The following is a 21,312-nucleotide window of genomic DNA, read 5'->3' as shown; positions in this document are numbered from 1 at the left end:
AAACTGTGATTATAAATAAAAATTGTCAACTAAATGTCATCTAAATCTCAATTTTGGAGTGATTGGGCAGAATTAATTTTGACAAAAGTGCTGCACAATAGCATTTTTATTTATAATCAATCAAAATGATAAAACAACAAATTTCTGATATATACTGAGCTGTTGCTGAACTCTTTAGTGTGTGCCTTCTGAGAAATGTTTTTCTTTTCTTTTCTTATTTTTCTCAATTGTTATGAGTAATCTCAGTTAGCTTTCAGGCTAGTTATCAGAGTGCAGAAAGGATTATTAGTTAGTTTATCTAAAACATAGTTGATTTCAAAAATGGCAACTATCCACAGTTTCAGTAAGCATTCAGAACTTCTTTCTTTTGTGTGTAGGGGGGGGGGAGTAACACAATTAACTTTTTTGAGACCTTATTGATAGAGTAAAATCTGTAAAAACTACTGAATTAGAGAATGTAGAATATAACATATATCCAGTGATTTGACTTATTTTTAATGGTATTAACAACACCAAACACGCTATTTTATTTAAAAAAACATTTTTTTTATAAAATATTATTATTTGACACCTCCAGGGAGTCCCAAGACTCATCAAGGGAGAGTGTGCCAACAGCATCGAATGATTGAACCCGTTCCAACTACTAACCGTGCTCAAACTTGCTTAACTTTTTGCATGATAACCATCAAACCTAAGTTTATCTGTTAGCAATGAAGATAGCATGTAGAAACACTATATGTTATCTTCACTGAACATTTGAAAAAGTTATAAAGGCAGTTCATGTAGAAGATACAGAAGATAGTCCAATGATCCAAGTGTTTAAAAATTCAGTTTTGGATGTTATGAAAACCATTACAGATATCTTGGAATAAATCCAATCTGGAGGGACTTTGGAAGAAACTCTGCCCACTGTTAATTGATGACTTTGAGGGTTTTGAATCTTCTTTGTAACTGGATAGCAAATTGGTTAACTCTAGAAGTCTCTACTGAAGATACAAATGATTTGCTGAACTTACATGAAAAGGAGCTTGTCAAAATGGCAGAGTAAGGAACCATTTTGGGTGTGTGTGTGGGGGGGGGGGGGAGTTGGAGAATCTAATCCCATTCCTGCCTTTACAATTACAAAGGCTTTGAAAGAATTGACTCCAGTCTGAAAAAGTTGTGGAAAGTGATGATCCAAATTTGAACAAAGCTAGGTCTTAATCGTAGTCAGGAATACCTTGTCATGCTACATGGAAATTCATAGAATGAAAAAATCCCTTAGTTCAGTAGAAACTACTGTAGATTTTTATTTTGAGAATCTCCAAACAGTAAATCATGTAACACTTTTAGATAATTAAATAAGTGGATTTCTATGTTATTTCACCATTCAAGTGCCATATTTTAGTGGCCATTTCTGTGTGGTGTTATTTAGTTTGAACTGTATTTCTTCAGTTCATAATGCTGATCCTATGGGAAATATTAGGATTCAATTTTGGTCACCTTTCCAAGAATTAGGTTGTAAAAGCAGGGATTGCCTGTATGCACTTATCACTGTTTTGTTATACTTTTTCATGAAACTTTCCAGTTTCATGAATTTTTTTTAATGAAAATGTTTATTTTTTAATGAAAAATATTTTTTTTAATGAAAATGTTATTCCATATGCTAAGACACCAATTCCTTAGCATATAAAAGAAATGATTTCATGCCACATTTCATTCAAATGTATTTTTGTTTATTTACTTTTTAGGTACCCAAAATTTATTGGATTGTGGTAGAAGACAGTCCACATAAAACAAGTCTAGTGACAAATTTTTTAAAAGAGAGTGATCTTTTGTATGTGCATCTTAACATACCAACTCCTCCAGATTATAAGATGAAAAATAATGATCCAAACTGGCTGAAACCTAGAGGAGTCCTTCAAAGGAATCTTGCATTAGAATGGTTACAAAATAATTTGAATATGAAGGAGAATAAAGGTGTAGTATATTTTGCAGATGATGATAATACCTATGATCTCAAACTCTTCCAAGAGGTAACTTTTATGGATATTGAAATAGTTAATTTTTTTATTAGTTTGTAAATGATTTTTGTGTGGCTGATTACACATTTTACTTTATATGCTATACATATTTTGTATCATTTATAGGAAACTTTTGATGAAAAATTATACAGTAGACATGAACTATAGTGAACACTATAACTATAATGAAATGATGTGCTATTTTATTCTTAATATTACAAGCAGTACTGAAGTTTCTAGTAAAGGATGTTAAAATCAGTAGACAAGAGAAATAGTAAGAAATCATTTCTCACAGATAACAGATTAATTTGGAGGATATTTGTTGATAAGAAATTAGCATTATATTAAAAGCTTACATTATTACTATCAGGAATATGGTGATGATGATGATTTTTTTTTTTTTAAGTTTGTGTATAATGTTGGGAGTACTCTTACAATAATCATAATTCATAGTAGGGCTTCACAGTATAAACAACACTAAGAGGAAAAAAAATACATTTATTGAACTTAGTAATATTTCACTGGTTCTCTACCAGTATCTTCAGAATGCAAATTATTATTATTATTATTATTACGGGTATCTCCATGGAGTCAGTAGACTCATCGCGGGAGACCCAAACTAGCAAAACAATATCTGTCATATCTCTTCTTGAATTCATTTACAGATGAAGAGCTCACAACAAAGTCAGGCAATGAATTCCACTCATTCACCACCCTCCAGGCAAAAAACCTTGTTCTGACACCTTTGTTAACCACACTCTTCTTTAATTTCCAGAGATGACCTCTTGTTCTTCCATCACTATCACACAGCTGAAACATTTCCCCTGCATCAATCCTATAAAAACCTTTTAGTAATTTGAATGTTTCTATCATATCCCCTCTTCTTCGCCTATCAGCCAATCTCTGCAATCCACAAGCTCTCAATCTATCAATGTAGGGAGCATTTTTTATATCACTCACCAACTTGGTCACTCTTCTCTGAACCCTCTCCACAGCCTCCTCATCTCCAAGGAATCCAGGTGACCAGACCTGAGCACAGTAATCCAAATGTGGAAGTATCAATGCTTTATAAAGGGGAATAATAACCTCTTTATCTCTGGATGTCAGTGTGTTCCTCAACAACCAAGTAATCCTATGTGCAATCTTGGACACCTTAGCAATGTGTCCTCTGAACTTCATCTCCTTATCTACCAATACCCCTAAGTCCCTAGCCTCATCAATCTCTTGGAGTACCTTTCCATCTATGTAGTACACAGCTGGTAATCTTTTAATCCCAAAATGCAAGACTTTACACTTTTCCACATTGAACTGACATCTATTTTCTTTTGCCCATTTTACCAGCTTATTTAAATCCTCCTGCAAACTTTCAACATCAGCTTGATTTTTTATTGCACTACACAACTTTGCATCATCAGCAAACAACTGAATATCTCCCTTTAAGCCATTTCCTATATCATTTATATACAAATTAAACAACATTGGCCCAAGCACAGAGCCCTGAGGCACACCACTGGTCACCTGCCTCATTCTGGACTCGGCTCCTCCATACACCACCTTATGGTATCTCTCCCTGAGCCATTCTCCTATCCATATCACCAATTTAATATCCATTCCCATCTGCTCCAATTTGCGTAACAGTGTTCTATGGGGTATCCTGTCAAAAGCCTTAGCAAAATCCAGAAGTACCACTGTGTAGCCAGTTCCTTTGTCCAACTCTGATGTTATTCTATTATGGATAGTTAATAGATTGCTAAGGCAGGATCTACCTTTAACAAAACCATGTTGGCCTCTATAGAGTATCATATCCTGATCCACCCATTCTTGAATTTTGTCTTTAACCAACTTTTCCAATACTTTTACCACTACTCCTGAGATGGTGATTGGTCTGTAATTCAATACTGCAGTTTTAGAGCCACCCTTATGCAAAGGAACCACTTTGCCTAACTTCCACTCCCTAGGGACCATACCAGAGTTCAAACTTAAATTAAATATCCAGGTAAGAGGGGTTGACAATTCATTTGCACATTCACGCAACACCCGAGCTGATATTCCATCTAAGCCTACCGCAGTGTTTGCATTTAAGTTTCGCAATATATTTAATACCTCTGATTCTTTAGCTTCAATTCTCACATTAGGTATTGCTATAGGTATAGAGATATCCTCACTTGGGTGATAGACTTTTGAGAAGTGATCACTCAGTAACTCGACTATTACATCTGATTTTGTCACCTCAATACCATCAGCACCCACTAAGGTTATCCTTCCGAAGTCATTCTTCCTCTTACTTGCCACATAGCGGAAGAACTCTTTGGGATTACCCTTGATCTCTTTGGCTAAGGTCTTCTCATAATCTGATTTAGCTTTTCTTACTATGCTGGTAACCTTCCTAGCTTGAGCCTTGTACTGCTCATGGGTGTCCTGATCGCCCTTCTCCTTGTAAATTCTCCATAACATTTTCTTTTTTTGTAGTTCAAGCTTGATACTACTGCTCATCCATCTAATGCCTGCCTTGTTTGACCTCCTGACCATGGGGACACAATCTGATATTGCTTTCCTCAGATACCCACTGATTTTATCCCAAGCACTGCTAACATCTTTCCCTTGCAATATGTTCTGCCATGGGATGGCTGCAAGCTCACTCCGAAGCTTGTTATAATTGCCTAACCTGTAGTTTCGTACATACCCCTTCTTAATAGAAAAATCCACAGATTTTGCAACCTCCCAAGTCAATACCACATGATCGCTTTCACCAACTGGAGGTAACGAGGTCACCTTACTTATGCACATAACCTCTGAACCAATAACCAGGTCCAACACTCTCACACCACGTGTCCCTTCAGTTACGTGCTGTTTCAAGTAATTATCTCGTAGCAGATGTATGAACTCCATTTCCTTTTTGCTACGAACTGCGACAAGCACACAGCACTGAACTAAATAATTATTGAAAATAATTCATATGGTAGCTGAAACAGAACTCGTGTTTTTATTTGTGTCTTCTATGGATAATCACAGACATTGATATTACATAGAAGTCATTATAGGTCTGAGAGACTATTTTTAGAATCATCATCAGCTATGAAGCACTCTCCCAACTTCAACAAGCATAGTTGCAATAATTTTCCAAAGATCTGGGAGGCAGTCATTTTGAGACCTGATAGTATGCCTTCTTCAAATTAACTTAATGGTTATCCAGCCCATAGAGGGTGCCATGTTAAGGACATTAATTCTGTTTCAGTTACAGTTTGAATTGTTTTTTTTCCACAATTACTTAGTTCATTGCTACTCACAGTTATCATTTGTGTTCTGAAGATGCTGGGTAGAGAACCAGCAAAATATTCCTAGTTCGATAAATGTATATTTTCCTCTATGCTTGTCACAGTTATAATTTATACTTAAAGATGCTTGTTTTTATTTTGTTTACTTGTTTGTAATGTTCAAAATAGAAAATGTTGGTTATCCCAGTTATAATTTTAATGTCATTTCGATTTTTATGTAATGTATGTACAGAAATCCACCATTTATTTGGCCATTCTAATAATTGAAGTGTAGGATAAGTGGAGATTCAATTATATGGTGTTAACCCAGAAGTTGATTGACATACAAGGGTTAGTTAATTGGAGGAGCATTGTTTTGAAAGTCAGATAAATGGCATATTACTCTATTTTAATTCAGTCATTTCTTTTAATATTCTTTTCTTTTGTGATGTTCCAAGTTGTTTTAAACTCATGTAAGTTAGCTCTGCTTTCATTCTAAAGAATCTAGTAGAATTACATTAAAAATGAAGATCTGTATCAAAAGTGAGGCTACAAGGTGTGTTTCTTGTGTATTATTTTTTCTCTTAATTAATGCAACATTTCGAAATAGATTCAGAGGTAGGTAGTGTATGATCATTTTTCTCATTTCTAAAGCAGCAGCATAAATTCAAGTTCAGAAAAATCCTAAATGCATCTTTCATTATGAATTACTGTTGAGTGTTGCTAATTTATAGCTCACATTGTTTTCACATAAATGTGATTCACTTGCTTAGTTTTTCTCATAGAAAGGCTTATATTAGTTATACATGATTATTAATTAACTTAAGGAATTCACAACGTACACTAGAATATAAATTAAATTAAACTTTAATATATATTTCCAATATTTTGGCAACGTGACGTTGCCATCTTCAAAGGAACTTAAAATAAAGACGTGCATGCAGGCACTACACACAGTAAATGAGGACATAGCGAGGAAGCTATTGTTTCTCCTAAAAGTCCTGATGGTGCCCCCTATCAGGCTATGTAGATATTCTTGGCCGTTGGGCTGAAGGTCTCCTGATGTACGTCTCCCAAATTTGGGGCAGTCTCATGCAACCAGATTTGTTGAGGTTTGGCATGTCTCTTAGGGCTGAGGCTGATTCCATGAAAAGTCTCAAATTTGAACTTGCTACGGAGTATTATTGTGGCTTTCTTCCACCATATTCTGTGACGTGTATCCAGAGCATAGTCTGCAAGATCAGAGTGGCTATACTGGTGAAAACGGATGTAGTGATGGATAGCAAATAATCATCTGTACTGATTTTGTATGTAGAGTTTACTCTCATTATAGAAAATTCATAGGGACTAGAATAATAGTTTGATATAGTGAGTTTGTTATAAAAGTTGATTGCTATTGTGAGAGTTGAATGTGATGTTGGTCAGTAGTAGTGAAAATTAATTTAATTATTTTTTTTTTTTTGTATTATTTATTTTATTGTAATGATGTTGTGGTCATCCATAATCATAACACAGTTGCCAATACTATTTTGAGTTCTAATAAGGGATATTTCCTGCATAGATGAGATACACCCAGAAAGTATCTGTGTGGCCAGTTGGTCTGGTTGGTGGACTGTTGGTTGAAAAGCCTTTGGTGCACTCTGGCAAAGTTGTAGGATGGAACACTCAGTGGAAAAAAGAAAGACCTTTTGCTACAGATATGGCAGGATTTGCAGTGAACCTTACATTACTTTTACAACATCCAGAAGCAAGATTTAGCCTGAATGTACCCCGAGGTTATCAAGAGACTCAGTTACTTAAACATTTAGTTACAATTTTAGAATTGGAACCTCGAGCTGATAATTGTACAAAGGTAATAAGTTTCATCAATCTTATTTAAAATTAATTTTGTTTTATTAATATATTATAGTACACAATAAATTATATTCTTATTTCCTTATATTTGTTAAATATATATACACAGTGCATTTTTTGGGAGGAGATGGTATGCAACAGTATGGTATACCGGCACCTCTATTAAAACAGTGAGGCATGACAAACAAATGTGGGTACATTGAGAAATTTGTAACATTCAATAATTTTATTATTATGAGCTTTTTTCTTGACCACTAGTATTAATAAATTAAAGACTTAATTCAGTATGTTAGTCAAGCAAATAATTGTTTTATATCCGACATGTTTCACTGACTAATATCTGTCAGCATTTTCAGGGATGCAATGGAAAGTAACAAAAACAAGGAAACTAACCGACAATTCTAAAAATTATATCTTTTAGAATTTTTAGAATTGTCGGTTAGTTTCCTAGTTTTTGTTACTTTCCATTGTTTACCAGTGTATCCCTGAAAATGCTGACAGATATTAGTCAGTGAAACATGTCGGATATTAAACAATTATTTACTTGACTAATATACCAAAGTGTTTAATTTATTCAATAATTTTTTATATGTTTTACATACTATTCAAATAAGTTAGTTATTTAATGAAATTTGCAGAAGCAGCTTGAAAACAAGAACCAAACTCAGAGTTTCAGTGGCAAACTCTGAAGAAGACATTGATTGATTCAGGTAGTGAGGTATGCAGTGAAGTTGTCTGTAAGGATAGAAAAACAAGAATCCCCCATGGTAGACAGAAGAAACAGTAATGGAAAAGAAGAAAGCATATCAAAAGTTCCTAACAAATAAGTCTGCAAGTGCTATAAAAGTGTAAAAGAGCTAGCTAAACAAAAGTCATGGGAAGAATTTGGTAAGAATATAGAAAATAAATAACAGGAAGGTGCCAAAATGTTCCTGGAGGTTATTGAAAAAAGCTTAAAAATGAAGGAAAGAATACTGTAAAAGAAATCAAAGATGACAAAGGTGCCATGGAAACTGAAGATAGGGATATCCTAGATGTGTGGAGTAATTACTTTGAAAGACTGTATAAAACTGAATGTGAAAATTAAATGAAACAAACATTGACAAAACTATACTTGAAAATTTAAAATTTTCAAGAGCAAAAGAGGAGTTAGAAAAAGCCATCAGAAACTTGAAATATGGGAAGGCAACTGGAATAGATGATATTTAGCTAGAAATGCTTAAGTGTGGAGATAGAAAGGTTTTGTAGCTACACTGCATAATTCAAAGTGCCTGAGCAGAAGGTCGAATTCCAGATTATTGGAGTAGAGCTTTAATAGTTCCCAACTATAAAAGAGGGAATAAACCTTAATATGAGAATTATAAAGGAATTTTTTACTAAGTGTTTTAGGTAAGATTTTTGCAAGCATACTTGAAAAGAGGTTGAGAAAGATATTGTGGAAGAGAAACTCGGAGAAGAACAAGCTGGGTTCAGGCCATATAGAGGTTGTCAAGATCAAATTTCACTTTACGACAGATAGTCGAGAAATTTTGGGAATATTACAAGGATTTGTACTAAGTTTTGTAGATATGGAAAATGCATATGATAAAGTGCTCAGGGAAAAGCTTTTCAAAACACTACAATTATATGGAGTAAATGGAACATTATACACAGCAATACACGGTTTGTATTTAAGTTGTAAGTCAGCAGTTAGTTCAGAAAGCCTGAACAGAGGGACGAATTCCCGATGATTGGAGTAGAGCTCTCATAGCACCCATATATAAAAAGGGAAATAAAACTGAATGTGAGAATTACAGAGGTATTTCCCTATTGAGTGTTCCTGGCAAGATTTATATAAGTATACTTGAGAAATGGTTGAGAAGAATTGTGGAAGAAAAGCTTGGTGAAGAACAAGCTGGATTCAGGCTAAATAGAGGCTGTCAGGATCAGATCTTCACTTTATGACAAATAGTTGAAAAAGCATGGGAATATAACAAAGATCTATATTTAAGTTTTGTCGATCTGGAAAAGGCATATGACAAGGTGCCAAGAGAGAAGCTATTCAATACGCTACAGTTATATGGTGTCAATGGGGAATTATATCAAGCAATACTTAGTCTTTATTTGAGTTGTAAGTCAGCTGTTAGAATTGAAGGAAGTACAGGAAGATGGTTTAATGTTAAATGTGGTGTGAGACAAGGATGTACATTATCCCCTCTGTTCATTATCTATATGGATCACATTATGAAGGAAAGTGGTATTAAACATGATATCAAAATTGGAGATGTTAATGTCATCTCTTTGCTTTATGCGGATGATGTTATACTTCTAAATAAATCAGCTTCAAGCCAGCAAGATTCCCTGAATTAAGATACCATACCTATAATAGGTATGGTATGAAGGTCAGCATTAAAAAGACAAAGACAATCAAAATAGGCAGAAACATAATGCAGTTGAAAATATCAACTGCATTATGAATGGAGAATTTATAGAACAAGTAAAACATTTCAGCTACATAGGCACGATTTTTAGTGAAGATGGTAAATTAAATATGGAAATAGACAATAGAATCAACAAAGCTGGTATGGTAGGAAGTCAATTCAATAAATTCATATGGAATAAGTCAGAACACTAAATTAGCTGTATACAAGACAGTGTTCAAACCAATTTTAACTTATGGATCTGAGAGCTCGGTCAGAAGTAAAACACTTGACCAGATATGAGAGTCCTGAGAAAGATTAAAGGTGTGAACAGATGGCATCAATGGCAATATCATATTAAAAATGAGGATATTAGGAAAGAACTTGACATTGTCAGCATCCAGGAATGTGTTAGCAGAGCAACAGAAAGATTAGCAAAACAAGTTCTCTGCTAGGTTGGCAGGAAAACGACCCAGAGGAAGACCAAGATATAGGTGGATTGATACTGTACAAAGTATATAAGTTAAGGGGGTAAAAATCCCTTCTTGTTTTTCAGCCAGTAAGCGAAACTAAGATCGAACACTACGATCTGTATCGTTTCATGTTCGTATAGTGTTCGATCTTAGTTTCGCTTACTGGCTGAAAAACAAGAAGGGATTTTTACCCCCTTAACTTATAACAACTTCGCCAGATAAAAATAGCCTTTTGGCTTTTCAACTGTACAAAGTACTTTAATAGAAATGTAAGATCTGATAATGTTGGAGTCTTGACAAGTAACAGACTAATTTGGAGGAAAATTGTAGATAGGAAGTTAGTAATGATGTAAATTTTTCATGTAGTACTATCATATCCTGTACACTGCTTGAGGGTACATGGCAGGAATTTGATGATGATGATGTCAGCAGTTAGAATTGAAGGAAATGAGGAAAATAGTTTGATGTAAAATCAGGGATAAGACAAGGATGCACTCTTATTAATCCACTATCTTATTAATCATCTACATGGATGATATTATGAAAGAAAGTGGCATTAAGTATGATATTAGAACTGGAGATGTCAAACTCAGCTCTTTGCTTTATGCAGATGATACTTACTCCTAAACATATCTAGTGCAAGTTTCCAGGATTCTCTAACTAAATTGAATAACAGCTGTAACAAATAAAATACATTCAGAAGCATTTTCACCTACTTCATATATATATATATATACTTCCATTTACACTGGAATGTAAATACAGTATATATGTGAAGTAATTGGCAATGTTTTTGACACGGTGGTTTGTAGGCTTAATTCTGGCAGGATTCAAAAGGAGATGAGATTAAGATGGTTCATTGCACAAATGTGCTCCAAAATAGTGGCAGTTAATTTGAGATCAATTAGCATTCTGTAGTAGGGATAGTAAGAACTTGTAAAAGACTGGGGCCAGAAATCATAAATGGATACAAGTATGAATTTTGAGACATAGCATAACTTTCTTATTATATGTGTATGTTGTTGTTTTAGTAAAGTATCCATGTTTGGTAATTAAGTGGCAGTTGAGTTGGATTGAAAAATGAAGAGAGTATTGTTGTGTTGTCCTATCTTGCTGACTGATCCATTTATGTTAGTGAGTTTAACTCATCCTTATTTCTTTAAATTCCGTTTTTATTTGTCAGATGTTGATCTGCATATTAAGAAATTTATGTTATCCTGCGCCATCTTATATTCAGATTAGTCTATGTATTGTAGAGGAATCAATCATCAACTAACATTTGCAATCTCACTTTTCTACTGGCCGAGGTTAATAATACTTTTTAAGGCTTCCGCAAGGTCTGATAAATTTTTATGAGCAGTGCAATGAAAGAAAATCAGGCAAACATCAAACTGAATTCAATAAAACAAAACATTTAATGCAGGATTATATAAAATGTACATCCAAGTATAACTTTCTAAACAAGATAATGCAATTGAACAAATCCAAAATATCTCTGAGATACTGGTAACTTTTCAGTTAGGTTTTAAGATTAAAGCCAAAAGTCTTAGATCCTATTATTCAAGAGATAAGTATTTCTATCACAATTTGTCTCTATTCTATGAGACAAATCATATCATCTACACATTGATTTAGTTCTAGTTGCTCAGAATAGATACAATACGTTAGGTATCAAACATTCAACTCTCAGTTCTCTGTATTCTGTCGATTTATAGAAAATAGTACTCACAGTTCAACATTCCAGAATTCACAATAAATATTCTTATAGTTGGCTTCTCTAATTCACTTCTAGTCTATAAACCCTTAATTGAATTACAAGGCAGTTAACAATTCAAGGGGGGGGGAACACTTTAGTACTTTATTCCTTCGACTATTTATAGTTAAATGCCACAGCTAGGGTTAAGATAACTTAGGTGGAACTAACTTTCATTTGCTTCACACTGGATGTAAAAAGGATAAGTCTTACCGAGCTATTACTTCAGCACATTGAATTTACTTAGGCACATTTTCAAAATTCCTGTTAACTAATTATCATGAGGAAACACAATTCAAAGAAATCTTCACTGTGTTAACTGAAATATTAAACACAGAGCTACATAAATCTTGACACATTGGATTTATGTCAAATACTAATTCCTTATTTTCCACTATGTATTGACTTCAGCTCTGCAGTATTCTTCCTCAAATCATTAGGAATCTATCGTAATATCAGAATTCCATAGAGGTAGTTTTTAATGCCTTTTTATTCCGGGTCCTTTCCTTGTCGATTTTTCTGCATATCTCCGCTCGCCTTTCGTTATACCCCTCCAGTCTCTTCACTGTCCCTAAGCTTTCTCTCTTCAGATTACTTTCATTTTCCAATTAACTGCATTTATTCTTCCTGCCAAAATCCAGTTCTAGCCAGTTCAGCTTACATCAATGGGTTTCTCTCCATATCATAGCCATTCACATTCCAAGCACGCGCTAGCTAAAAACAACTCCATTTCTCCTTTACTAGCCAATGAAATTCAATCAGAAGATTTACATAAAATCTCATCATCAAATTCCTTTCATGTACCCTCAAGGGGTGTACAGGATATGACAGTACTACATGAAAAAATTACATCATTACAAACTTCCTATCTACAATTTTCCTCCAAATCAGTCTGTTACTTGTCAAGACTCCAACATTATCAGATCTTATATTTCTATCGTCTAAGGCACTTTGTACCGTATCAATCCACCTATATCTTGGTCTTCCTCTGGGTCGTTTTCCTGCCAACCTGGCAGAGAACACTTGTTTTGCTAATCTTTCCTCTCCCATTCTATTTAAGTGACCATACCACCTGAGATTAGCTCTGCTAATGCATTCCTGGATGCTGACAATGTCAAGTTCTTTCCTAATATCCTCGTTTTTAATATGATTTTGCCATTGATGCCATCTGTTCACGCCTCTAATCTTTCTCAGGACTCTCATATCTGCAGTCTCTAGTCTTTGGTCAAGTGTTTTACTTCTGACCCAGCTATCAGATCCATAAGTTAAAACTGGTTTGAACACTGTCTTGTATACAGCTAATTTAGTGTTCCAACTAATTTCTCTCTTATTCCATATGAATTTATTCAATTGACTTCCCGCCATACCAGCTTTGCTGATTCTGTTGTCTATTTCTATATGTAATTTACCATCTTCAGTAAAAATCGTGCCTAAGTAGTTGAAATGTTTTACTTGTTCCACAGGTTCTCCATTCACAACACAGTTGACATTTTCAATGATTCTGCTTATTTTCATTGTCTTTTTATTGCTGACCTTCATACCATATCTATTACAACAGCTATTCAATTTAGTCAGAGAATCTTGCAGACTTGTAGCGGATTTATTTAGAAGTATAACATCATCCGCATAAAGCAAAGAGCTGACATTAACATCTCCAATTTTGATATCAGGTTTAATACCGCTTTCCTTCATAATGTGATCCATATAGATAATGAATAACAGAGGGGATAATGTACATCCTTGTCTCACACCAGATTTAACATTAAACCATCTCCTGTACTTCCTTCAATTCTAACTGCTGACTTACAACTCAAATAAAGACTAAGAATTGCTTGATATAATGCCCCATTGACACCATATAACTGCAGCATATTGAATAGCTTCTCTCTCTTGGCACCTTATCATATGCCTTTTCCAAATCGACAAAGCTTAAATACAGATCTTTGTTATATTCCCATGCTTTCTCAACTATTTGTTGTAAAGTGAAGATCTGATCCTGACAGCCTCTGTTTGGCCTGAATCCAGCTTGTTCTTCCCCAAGCTTTTCTTCCACAATTCTTCTCAACCGTTTCTCAAGTATACTTGCATAGATCTTGCCAGGACCACTCAGTAGGGAAATACCTCTGTAATTCTCACATTCAGTTTTATTTCCCTTTTTATATATGGGTACTATGAGAGCTCTACTCCAATCATCGGGAATTCGTCCCTCTGTCCAGGCTTTCTGAACTATGCAGTGCAGCCACTGTAAGACTTTTATACCATCATACTTCAGCATTTCTGGTCGAATATCATCTACTCCTGCTGCCTTTCCACATTTCAAGCCTTTGATGGCTTTTTCTACTTCAAGTATGGATATGTATTCCTGACTGCATGCCTGGTCAGTGTTTTTTATCACTGTGCTGTCATCACTGCTTGTTTCATTTAGCAGTTTTTCAAAGTAATTACTAAATACTTCAAGGATATCTTTTTCTCCTGTTTTCATGTCACCTTTATCATCGCTAACTCCTTTTACAGCACTCTTCCCTCCATTCCTAAGTTTCTTCAACAACCTCCAGAATATTTTGCCACCTTGATATTTATTTTTTATATTCTTGCCAAAGTCCTCCCATGACTTTTGTTTAGCTAGTTTTACACACTGTTTAGCTATCTTACATTTGTCTCTGTATTCTGTAAGAGTAAAAGCTGACTTATTTGCCAGGAACTTTTGATATGCTTTCTTCTTTTCCTTCACTGCCTCTTTAACTTCCTATGTCCACCAGGGAGTTCTGATATAAAATCAGAATTGATACATAAAATCTTATCAGCAGAATTCCACATATTTACATTCTCTTTCAGGAATAACAAATAAGATAATAATCCATAGTTCACATAAAATACATTTAAATATGATAAATACAAATTCTTATATATATATTCACAGCTTCTTATAAATATTTATACAGGAATAAATAAAATAAATTGAATGACATTTTAATACTGAGTCCTTTCAATACTAATACATATTCTAGATTAAATAATTAAACAATAATAAACAAACTCGAAGTAATTATATGAATAATAATTTATAAGCAAGAGACTAACAACAAATGATATTTACAAGTCTTGCTTAAGTTATGGCAGATTATGTTAAATGTGAATGAAGTATTATAATTCTCAAATATCTTCATTCACAATTTAACAGTATATTTTGCAAAGCCATTCGATGGAAACTTCATTCCATAAAAGAACATCAATATTATATTGATTATAACAAACCTCTGAAGTCTGGTCTGGCGCAGCACAGTTTTGACTCTACTCATATTGTCCAGTGGGATAAAGCAGTTCTCCTTCATAGATGCAGATTCAAATATGGACGCTTATTCAAAGAAAGTTGTGAAACTATCTTACGCTGACCAAATTTAAATAGAAATGACTGTGTCTCTCTCAAAGATCTGGGAGACTTTTATCTTATGTAAAAAACCATTTATCTTAATAGATTAAATTTGTTATTTCTGTTATTTTCCGGCACGCGGTAACAATTGTATTTTAATAGGTGATCTACCGAACGTTTTGCTTGTATTCCATTCCTATTACTGTTACAGACACTGAAGATGTACTATTAATTTTAGTAGTTTTTTTTTTTTTTTGTCCTTTTACTAATTAAAGACATCACTGTGGTTTTTGCGTGTTACTTTATTAGTCATTAATAGGATTGAAATTGGAATGGATAATAAAATAGTTATGTGGATAAATGAGTGGTGGAAAATTTTGAAATGAATGCAATAAAAAAAAAAAACTATCAGAAGAAAACAAAAATATGGTTGTTACATTGACGATATTTTCATTATTTGGTCAAGAACAATGGGCGAATTAATTCCAATATAAAATTCACTCTTGAAGAGCACAAAAAATATTACCATTCCTTGATATCCTTGTTGAAGTAAATGAAGAAGAAAAATGATTATCCTTTTCCGTATACAATCAGCAGAGTATATTGCACAACAGCAGTTGAAAAGAATGAAAATTATTGGGAGAATACATGAGTGACTTTTCCCATCAATCCCTCGTCTTACCAAAAAAAAAAACAAAAAAACTTCAGATCCTTCTCTCGCCCCCCCCCCCAATGCTCTCTACCCACCCTTAATAATAATATTATACATATAAAAAACCTGAATTTTTTCAAATAATTTCTCCACATTACTTTACCCCCAGTCCACCAAAATCCCCTTCCTTTAACAGCTTAACAGCAGATGAATGCATATCACCGGGATAAGGAGACAGCAAACATCCAAAAAGGTATGTCTGAATTTCCTCCTATATTATTCTTCATATATTAGTTTTATAACACTTCAGTAATGCCCTAAGATTTGAGTAAAGAGCCAATGACATTGTAAAAAAGGGGGACGCTCCTAAATGAAAGTAGGCTATATTAGCCATTAAAATACTAGTTTATTTTAGAGGAGTTATAACATGGGAATTTTCCCAGAAATAATACCTAGCAAATATATCAGTTGATGTTGCACATTTTCAACAATTTAATATTTTCCAGCATCGTACTTGTTAAACTAACCTTTTGTAGATTTGGTTAATATGTATCCATAAAATACAATTATTAATGGAACTAATATTGTATTTGTTATTATATATCATGTAGGTTTTGGTTTGGCACACAAGGACAGAACGACCAAAGCTGGAGCAAGAAAGAAAACTTAAAATACCCTCAAACGCCAAGATTGAGGTGTGATTAGAACAATGTTGTAAATAATAATTTTTCTGTACATAAACATAATTTTGCCTGAGATTTGTAATGTAATAAAATCTGTACAGCTCCATGTCTGACTATATCTAATGCAAAATGTTCATATGCACTAATTTTTTTGAAGGTAAAATAATATTTTATTTTATCTTTTAAATGTAGCCAGTCTTTTTGCCAACATACCTAGGAATGACAGTGTACTTTTAAACCTTTTTCCACCAAACACACTATGACTATTCAAATACTGTATGGAAAACACTTTTTATATTTGAAGACAAATATTGGGAATAAAAAGGATTTGCCATGGGTCCCCCCCCCCCCCTGTCTCCAGCCTTAACCAACCTGTTTATGGAAAATTTTGAAATGAATGCAATAAAAAAAACTATCAGAAGAAAACAAAAATATGGTTATATTACGTTGACGATATTTTCGTTATTTGATCAGGAACACTGGATGAGTTAATTAATTTAAAAGATTATCTCAACAACTTGCATCCCAATATAAAATTCACTCTTGAAGAGCACAAACAAATATTAGCATTCCTTGATATCCTTGTTGGAGTAAATGAAGAAGAAAAAAGGTTATCCTTTTCCATATACAGCAAATCCACCACAACAGGAAGATTTTTAAATGCCACTTCACACCACCATCATTCATTACAAAAGATAGAACATACAATATAACAAGCACATTAATTAAAAGGAATGAAGAACTGCACCACCTGAGACAGAACCTCACACTTAATGGTTATGAACCCAAGACAATCAACAAAATTCTTAATACACCTCCTGTAGTTCCCTTATTTAAACAGGATATTAAGAATGCAATGACACTACCTTACATCAAGAATGTTGCAGACAAAGTGGCTAAGTTGCTCCGTGAGTACAATATCAAAGTGGCTATTTTATTTTTGCATAAAATCTCCAGATTCTTACCTCCACATCACCACATGAAAAAACCTTTTAATTGGGCAAAAATAAGGCATTTATTAGATTCGTTGCTCTTGTGGCATTTGCCATGTAAGCCAACAGGAAAGTCAGAAGAGATCTGCATGTCTGAACATGTAAAAAAAAAAGAAGACAGCATAAATCAGGCTTGGCATTCCATACAACTACCACAGGCCATCAAGTAGTTTAGCAACAAACAAAAATGCCATATACTGATCATAATTGTTTTACAAGAAAGTTCAAGGAAGCCTCACAAATGCTTGCAATCCTCACACAATGTAACAAAAATCGAGGCTTAATCTTACACCAAGTATAGTCTGCTTTCATTAAAAAATTCTAACTTCCACACACCTAGGATATGATATGCAGGATGTTACAGAACATGACAACAACAACTAGCAGTGTTCGAACACACATACAGTAATGAATTTAACATTTTTGTTTTGGTTTCTTATTTGTAACTACTCTTTTGTTGTGTAAAACTTTTTCATACTAATACCCCTGATGATGTAAGTCTGACGACTTAAACTTGTAGGGTTATAATTGTTTATATTTATTAAAATCTTTATTTATATTATAATCTGCTCTCAATATGGAAAGCTTCCCACAAACTTTCATAATATTTTATTTTATTTTTAATCAAACTAAATGAAATGTGCTTGTTAGAGATGTAGTATTCAGATAAACTGGGAAATGTTTAAAAAAGAAGTGACTGAATTCACTACATGAAAGTGAAAAACATATTTGTTTTTCACTTTCATGTTAACTTAGTTACATTTAAATAAAATATAGATACAAGGTTCAAGAACTGTATATATATATATAAAACTTAGAATCATATCATTATTATGATGCTACAAAAAATTTGCTAAGGACTTAATAAAATAGCAATGATAAAGGGGAAAAATTATTAATGTTTTCTTTTTCTTTATATTTTAAAAATTTTACTATAAGTTTGCTTCATTTGTGTGATATTATATTTTCATATAATGCTGACTATACTAGTTAGTAGCTGGATATTACCAAATACACCTAAATTATTTCTCTATATTAGGATTTGTAATTAGTAGGGTCGGGTAGCTTAGTGGCTTTGCGCTTCGCAACCATATGCCTGGGGAAGGAGTGTCCGAAGAAGTCCACGCGGTTAGCCTAGTGGCTTTGCGCTTCGCAACCATATGCCTGGGGAAGGAGTGTCCTAGGTTCGATTCCCGTCTACGACGTGAGGAGCTTAAGGATCTTCCTCAGCCATAGCCAAGTTAGCCGGTCTTGGGCGTGGGCAGCAGGGTTTTTCCCGCCAGTTTATCTGGGGTTTTTCATCCCGCAAGCAGGCAAACCGGCCCTGTGAATCCACAGGTTACAGTCATAAATACTTACGGCAAGGAAGGCAACGGGAAACCACCTTGCTCATAATCATCTCTCCCTAGAATGGTAGCATATAGCTACCCTCCCGCGGCCGTATGGCAGATGGGAACCAGAAGAAGAATTAGTAGGGAACATACGAATGAGTTTTATATGCTACTGCAGTTGTTACCGAGTTGACTTATCCTCAAAAACGGTTGTGGTTGCAAGAATGAGAAACCTTGATACCGTAAAAGGTAGAAGAATTCTGAATAGAAATTTCCTAATCTGAAATAAAAATATATTAATATTTTAATACTAGAAGCAGGAAAGCTAAATATTTTAAATTTAGTTAAACCTTTTTAATGCATTTCATCCCAAATTTACATATACACTATCTATCAATAATTGTCCACACACTTTAGCAAGTTACAACTAATACCAGCAGGTGAACCCTAATATGGGGTATGTCCACCTTTGCCTTTGATCACCTCCTGCACTCTTTGAGGGAGGCTTTCCACCAATGTGCAGTAGACATCTGGTGGAATCCCTATTTCTCCATCAAAGCAGCACTGAGTTCAATGACAGAGATCGAGGACGTGCTGCTCTGGAGAGCTCAAATGGTATTCCAGTTCGTCCCATAGGTGTTCAAAGAGTCTGCGTAGGCTGAAGCAGTCGTTTCACACCCATCTCTTCATACCATTCCATAACAGCTGCAGCTTGGGACATTGTCGTCTTCATAGTAACACACATCAGTTCCATAAAAAACTCCCCAGTGTAGGCAGCTCCTGATTATCCAGAATATCGATACTGAGCTGCTTTCATGGAACCATGGACAGCAACCAGTGGTCCCACTCCAAACCAGCTGAATGCACCCCACACCATTATTCCTCCACCACTAAACTTTACTGTAGGTACAACACAATGTGGTAACAATCATTCACCAGGTTGCCTCCACACCCGCACCCTGCCATCAGACTGGAAACAGGTGAACCTTGATTCATCACGCCGGACTACTGTTCCACTGGTCAGTTGTCCAGTTCACATGCTCTTTGCACCAGGCCAGGCGAGCAGCCTTGTTTTATTGTCAAAGAGCAGTGGCACACAAGCCGTTGCTCTTCTATGGAAACCAAGTAAATGGAGTTCTCTTCATACAATATTAGTGCTCACTTGGTGTTACTGGTGTGCTGGAACTCATCATGGATAGTTTTGCACGCCACTCGTTTTAACACCCTCCTGTCCCTGTCAGTCATTTTTGGCGGCTGCCCTGGGTGTTTGCCTGCATTAGTGATGCCAGAATGTTTCCATTTGTTGATCACATTGCCAACCATTGATTTTGGATGCTCCAGTTGAGCGGCAATGGCACATATGGACATGCCATCAATGTAACAGCCTACGACTTTGTGACTTTGAGAGATGACACCTCTCTCAAAGTCACTGAGTTCACATAATGTTGCCATACCTCTGTATTCAACTGCTATGATGAAATACTGCTTCCTACTATTTGTACACAGGTTTTTATGTTAATAACAAATCTGGAATGATCCATAACTTCAAGTGACATGGGTCTCTGGGCAATTATTGGTAGATAGTGTAGCTTAAAATTATTTAAACTAACAGCAGTGTGTGTGATTGTGCAATTAAAGGACGGTTTCTTTTCTCCAAAGTCCATGAAGAGGAATGTTTCTGCTGCCATTCAACCCTTCATTCTCAATCCTTTTTCATTTGAGGGATAGCTGTGATATTTTAATATCCCAATCATTTGTTCCTAAAATTTCTGTCTTGACTTTCCACACTGTTTCTTACTCATCACTTTTCTTTAAAAAAATCATTTCTTTTAAAGAAAAAGCAAAATGTTCTGGAGGTTATTGAAAAAAGCTTAGAAATGAAGGAAAGAGTACCGTAAAAAGGATCGAAGATGACAAAGGTGACATGAATGCTGAAGATAACAATATCCTAGATGTTTGGAGTAATTGTATTGAAAGACTGTTAAATAAAACAAGCAGTGACAAAACCATACTAAAAATTTTTCAAGAGGATTACATATCAGTATTTGAGGTTGAAAAAGCTGTCAAAAATTTGAAATGTGGAAAGGCAGCAGGATAGATGATATTCGACCAGGAATGCTTAAGTATGGAGGTATAAAAGTTTTGTAGTGGCTACACTATTTAATTCAGAGGACCTGGTCAGAATGTCAAATTTCAAATGATTGGAGTAGAGCTCTAATAGCTCCTATCTATAAAAAGGGGAATAAAGTTTAATGTGAGAATTACAAAGGAATTTCTCTACTAAGTGTTCAAGGTAAGATTTATGCAAGCATACTTGAAAAGAGGTCGAGAAAGATTGTGGAAGAGAAATTTGAAGAAGAACAAGCTGGGTTTGGGCCAAATAGAGGTTGTCAAGATCAGATTTCATTGCAAGAGATAGTTGAGAAATTTTGGGAATATTACAAGGATCTGTACTTAAGTTTTGTAGATCTGGAAAAGGCATATGACAAAGTGCTCAGAGCAAAGCTTTTCAAACACTACAATTATATGGAGTAAATGGAATATTATG

At 34.6% G+C, this 21,312-nt stretch overlaps 1 protein-coding gene across 2 annotated transcripts in view; it reads left to right on the top strand.

The window, feature by feature from the left end:
* Positions 1 to 16,547, top strand: part of LOC150102473 (galactosylgalactosylxylosylprotein 3-beta-glucuronosyltransferase 3-like) — a 60,484-nt gene extending 43,937 nt beyond the window's left edge. For both annotated transcript variants that reach the window (XM_090398968.1, XM_090398967.1), the window contains exons 4-6: positions 1,731 to 2,015; positions 6,819 to 7,109; positions 16,370 to 16,547. In XM_090398968.1, the coding sequence (XP_090255094.1) occupies positions 1,731 to 2,015; positions 6,819 to 7,109; positions 16,370 to 16,459 (666 nt within the window). In that variant the 3' untranslated portion in view covers positions 16,460 to 16,547. The remainder of the gene's footprint in view (positions 1 to 1,730; positions 2,016 to 6,818; positions 7,110 to 16,369) is intronic.
* Positions 16,548 to 21,312: the final 4,765 nt, after the last annotated feature.

The sequence above is a fragment of the Typopeltis vanoorti genome, chromosome 10 (assembly GCF_054136105.1).
Source record: "Typopeltis vanoorti isolate ZY-2024b chromosome 10, IOZ_Tvanoo_1.0, whole genome shotgun sequence".
Lineage (NCBI taxonomy): Eukaryota > Metazoa > Arthropoda > Arachnida > Uropygi > Thelyphonidae > Typopeltis > Typopeltis vanoorti.
The sequence above is the reverse complement of the archived record's forward strand: the minus strand, read 5'-3'. Positions and strand labels throughout refer to the sequence as shown.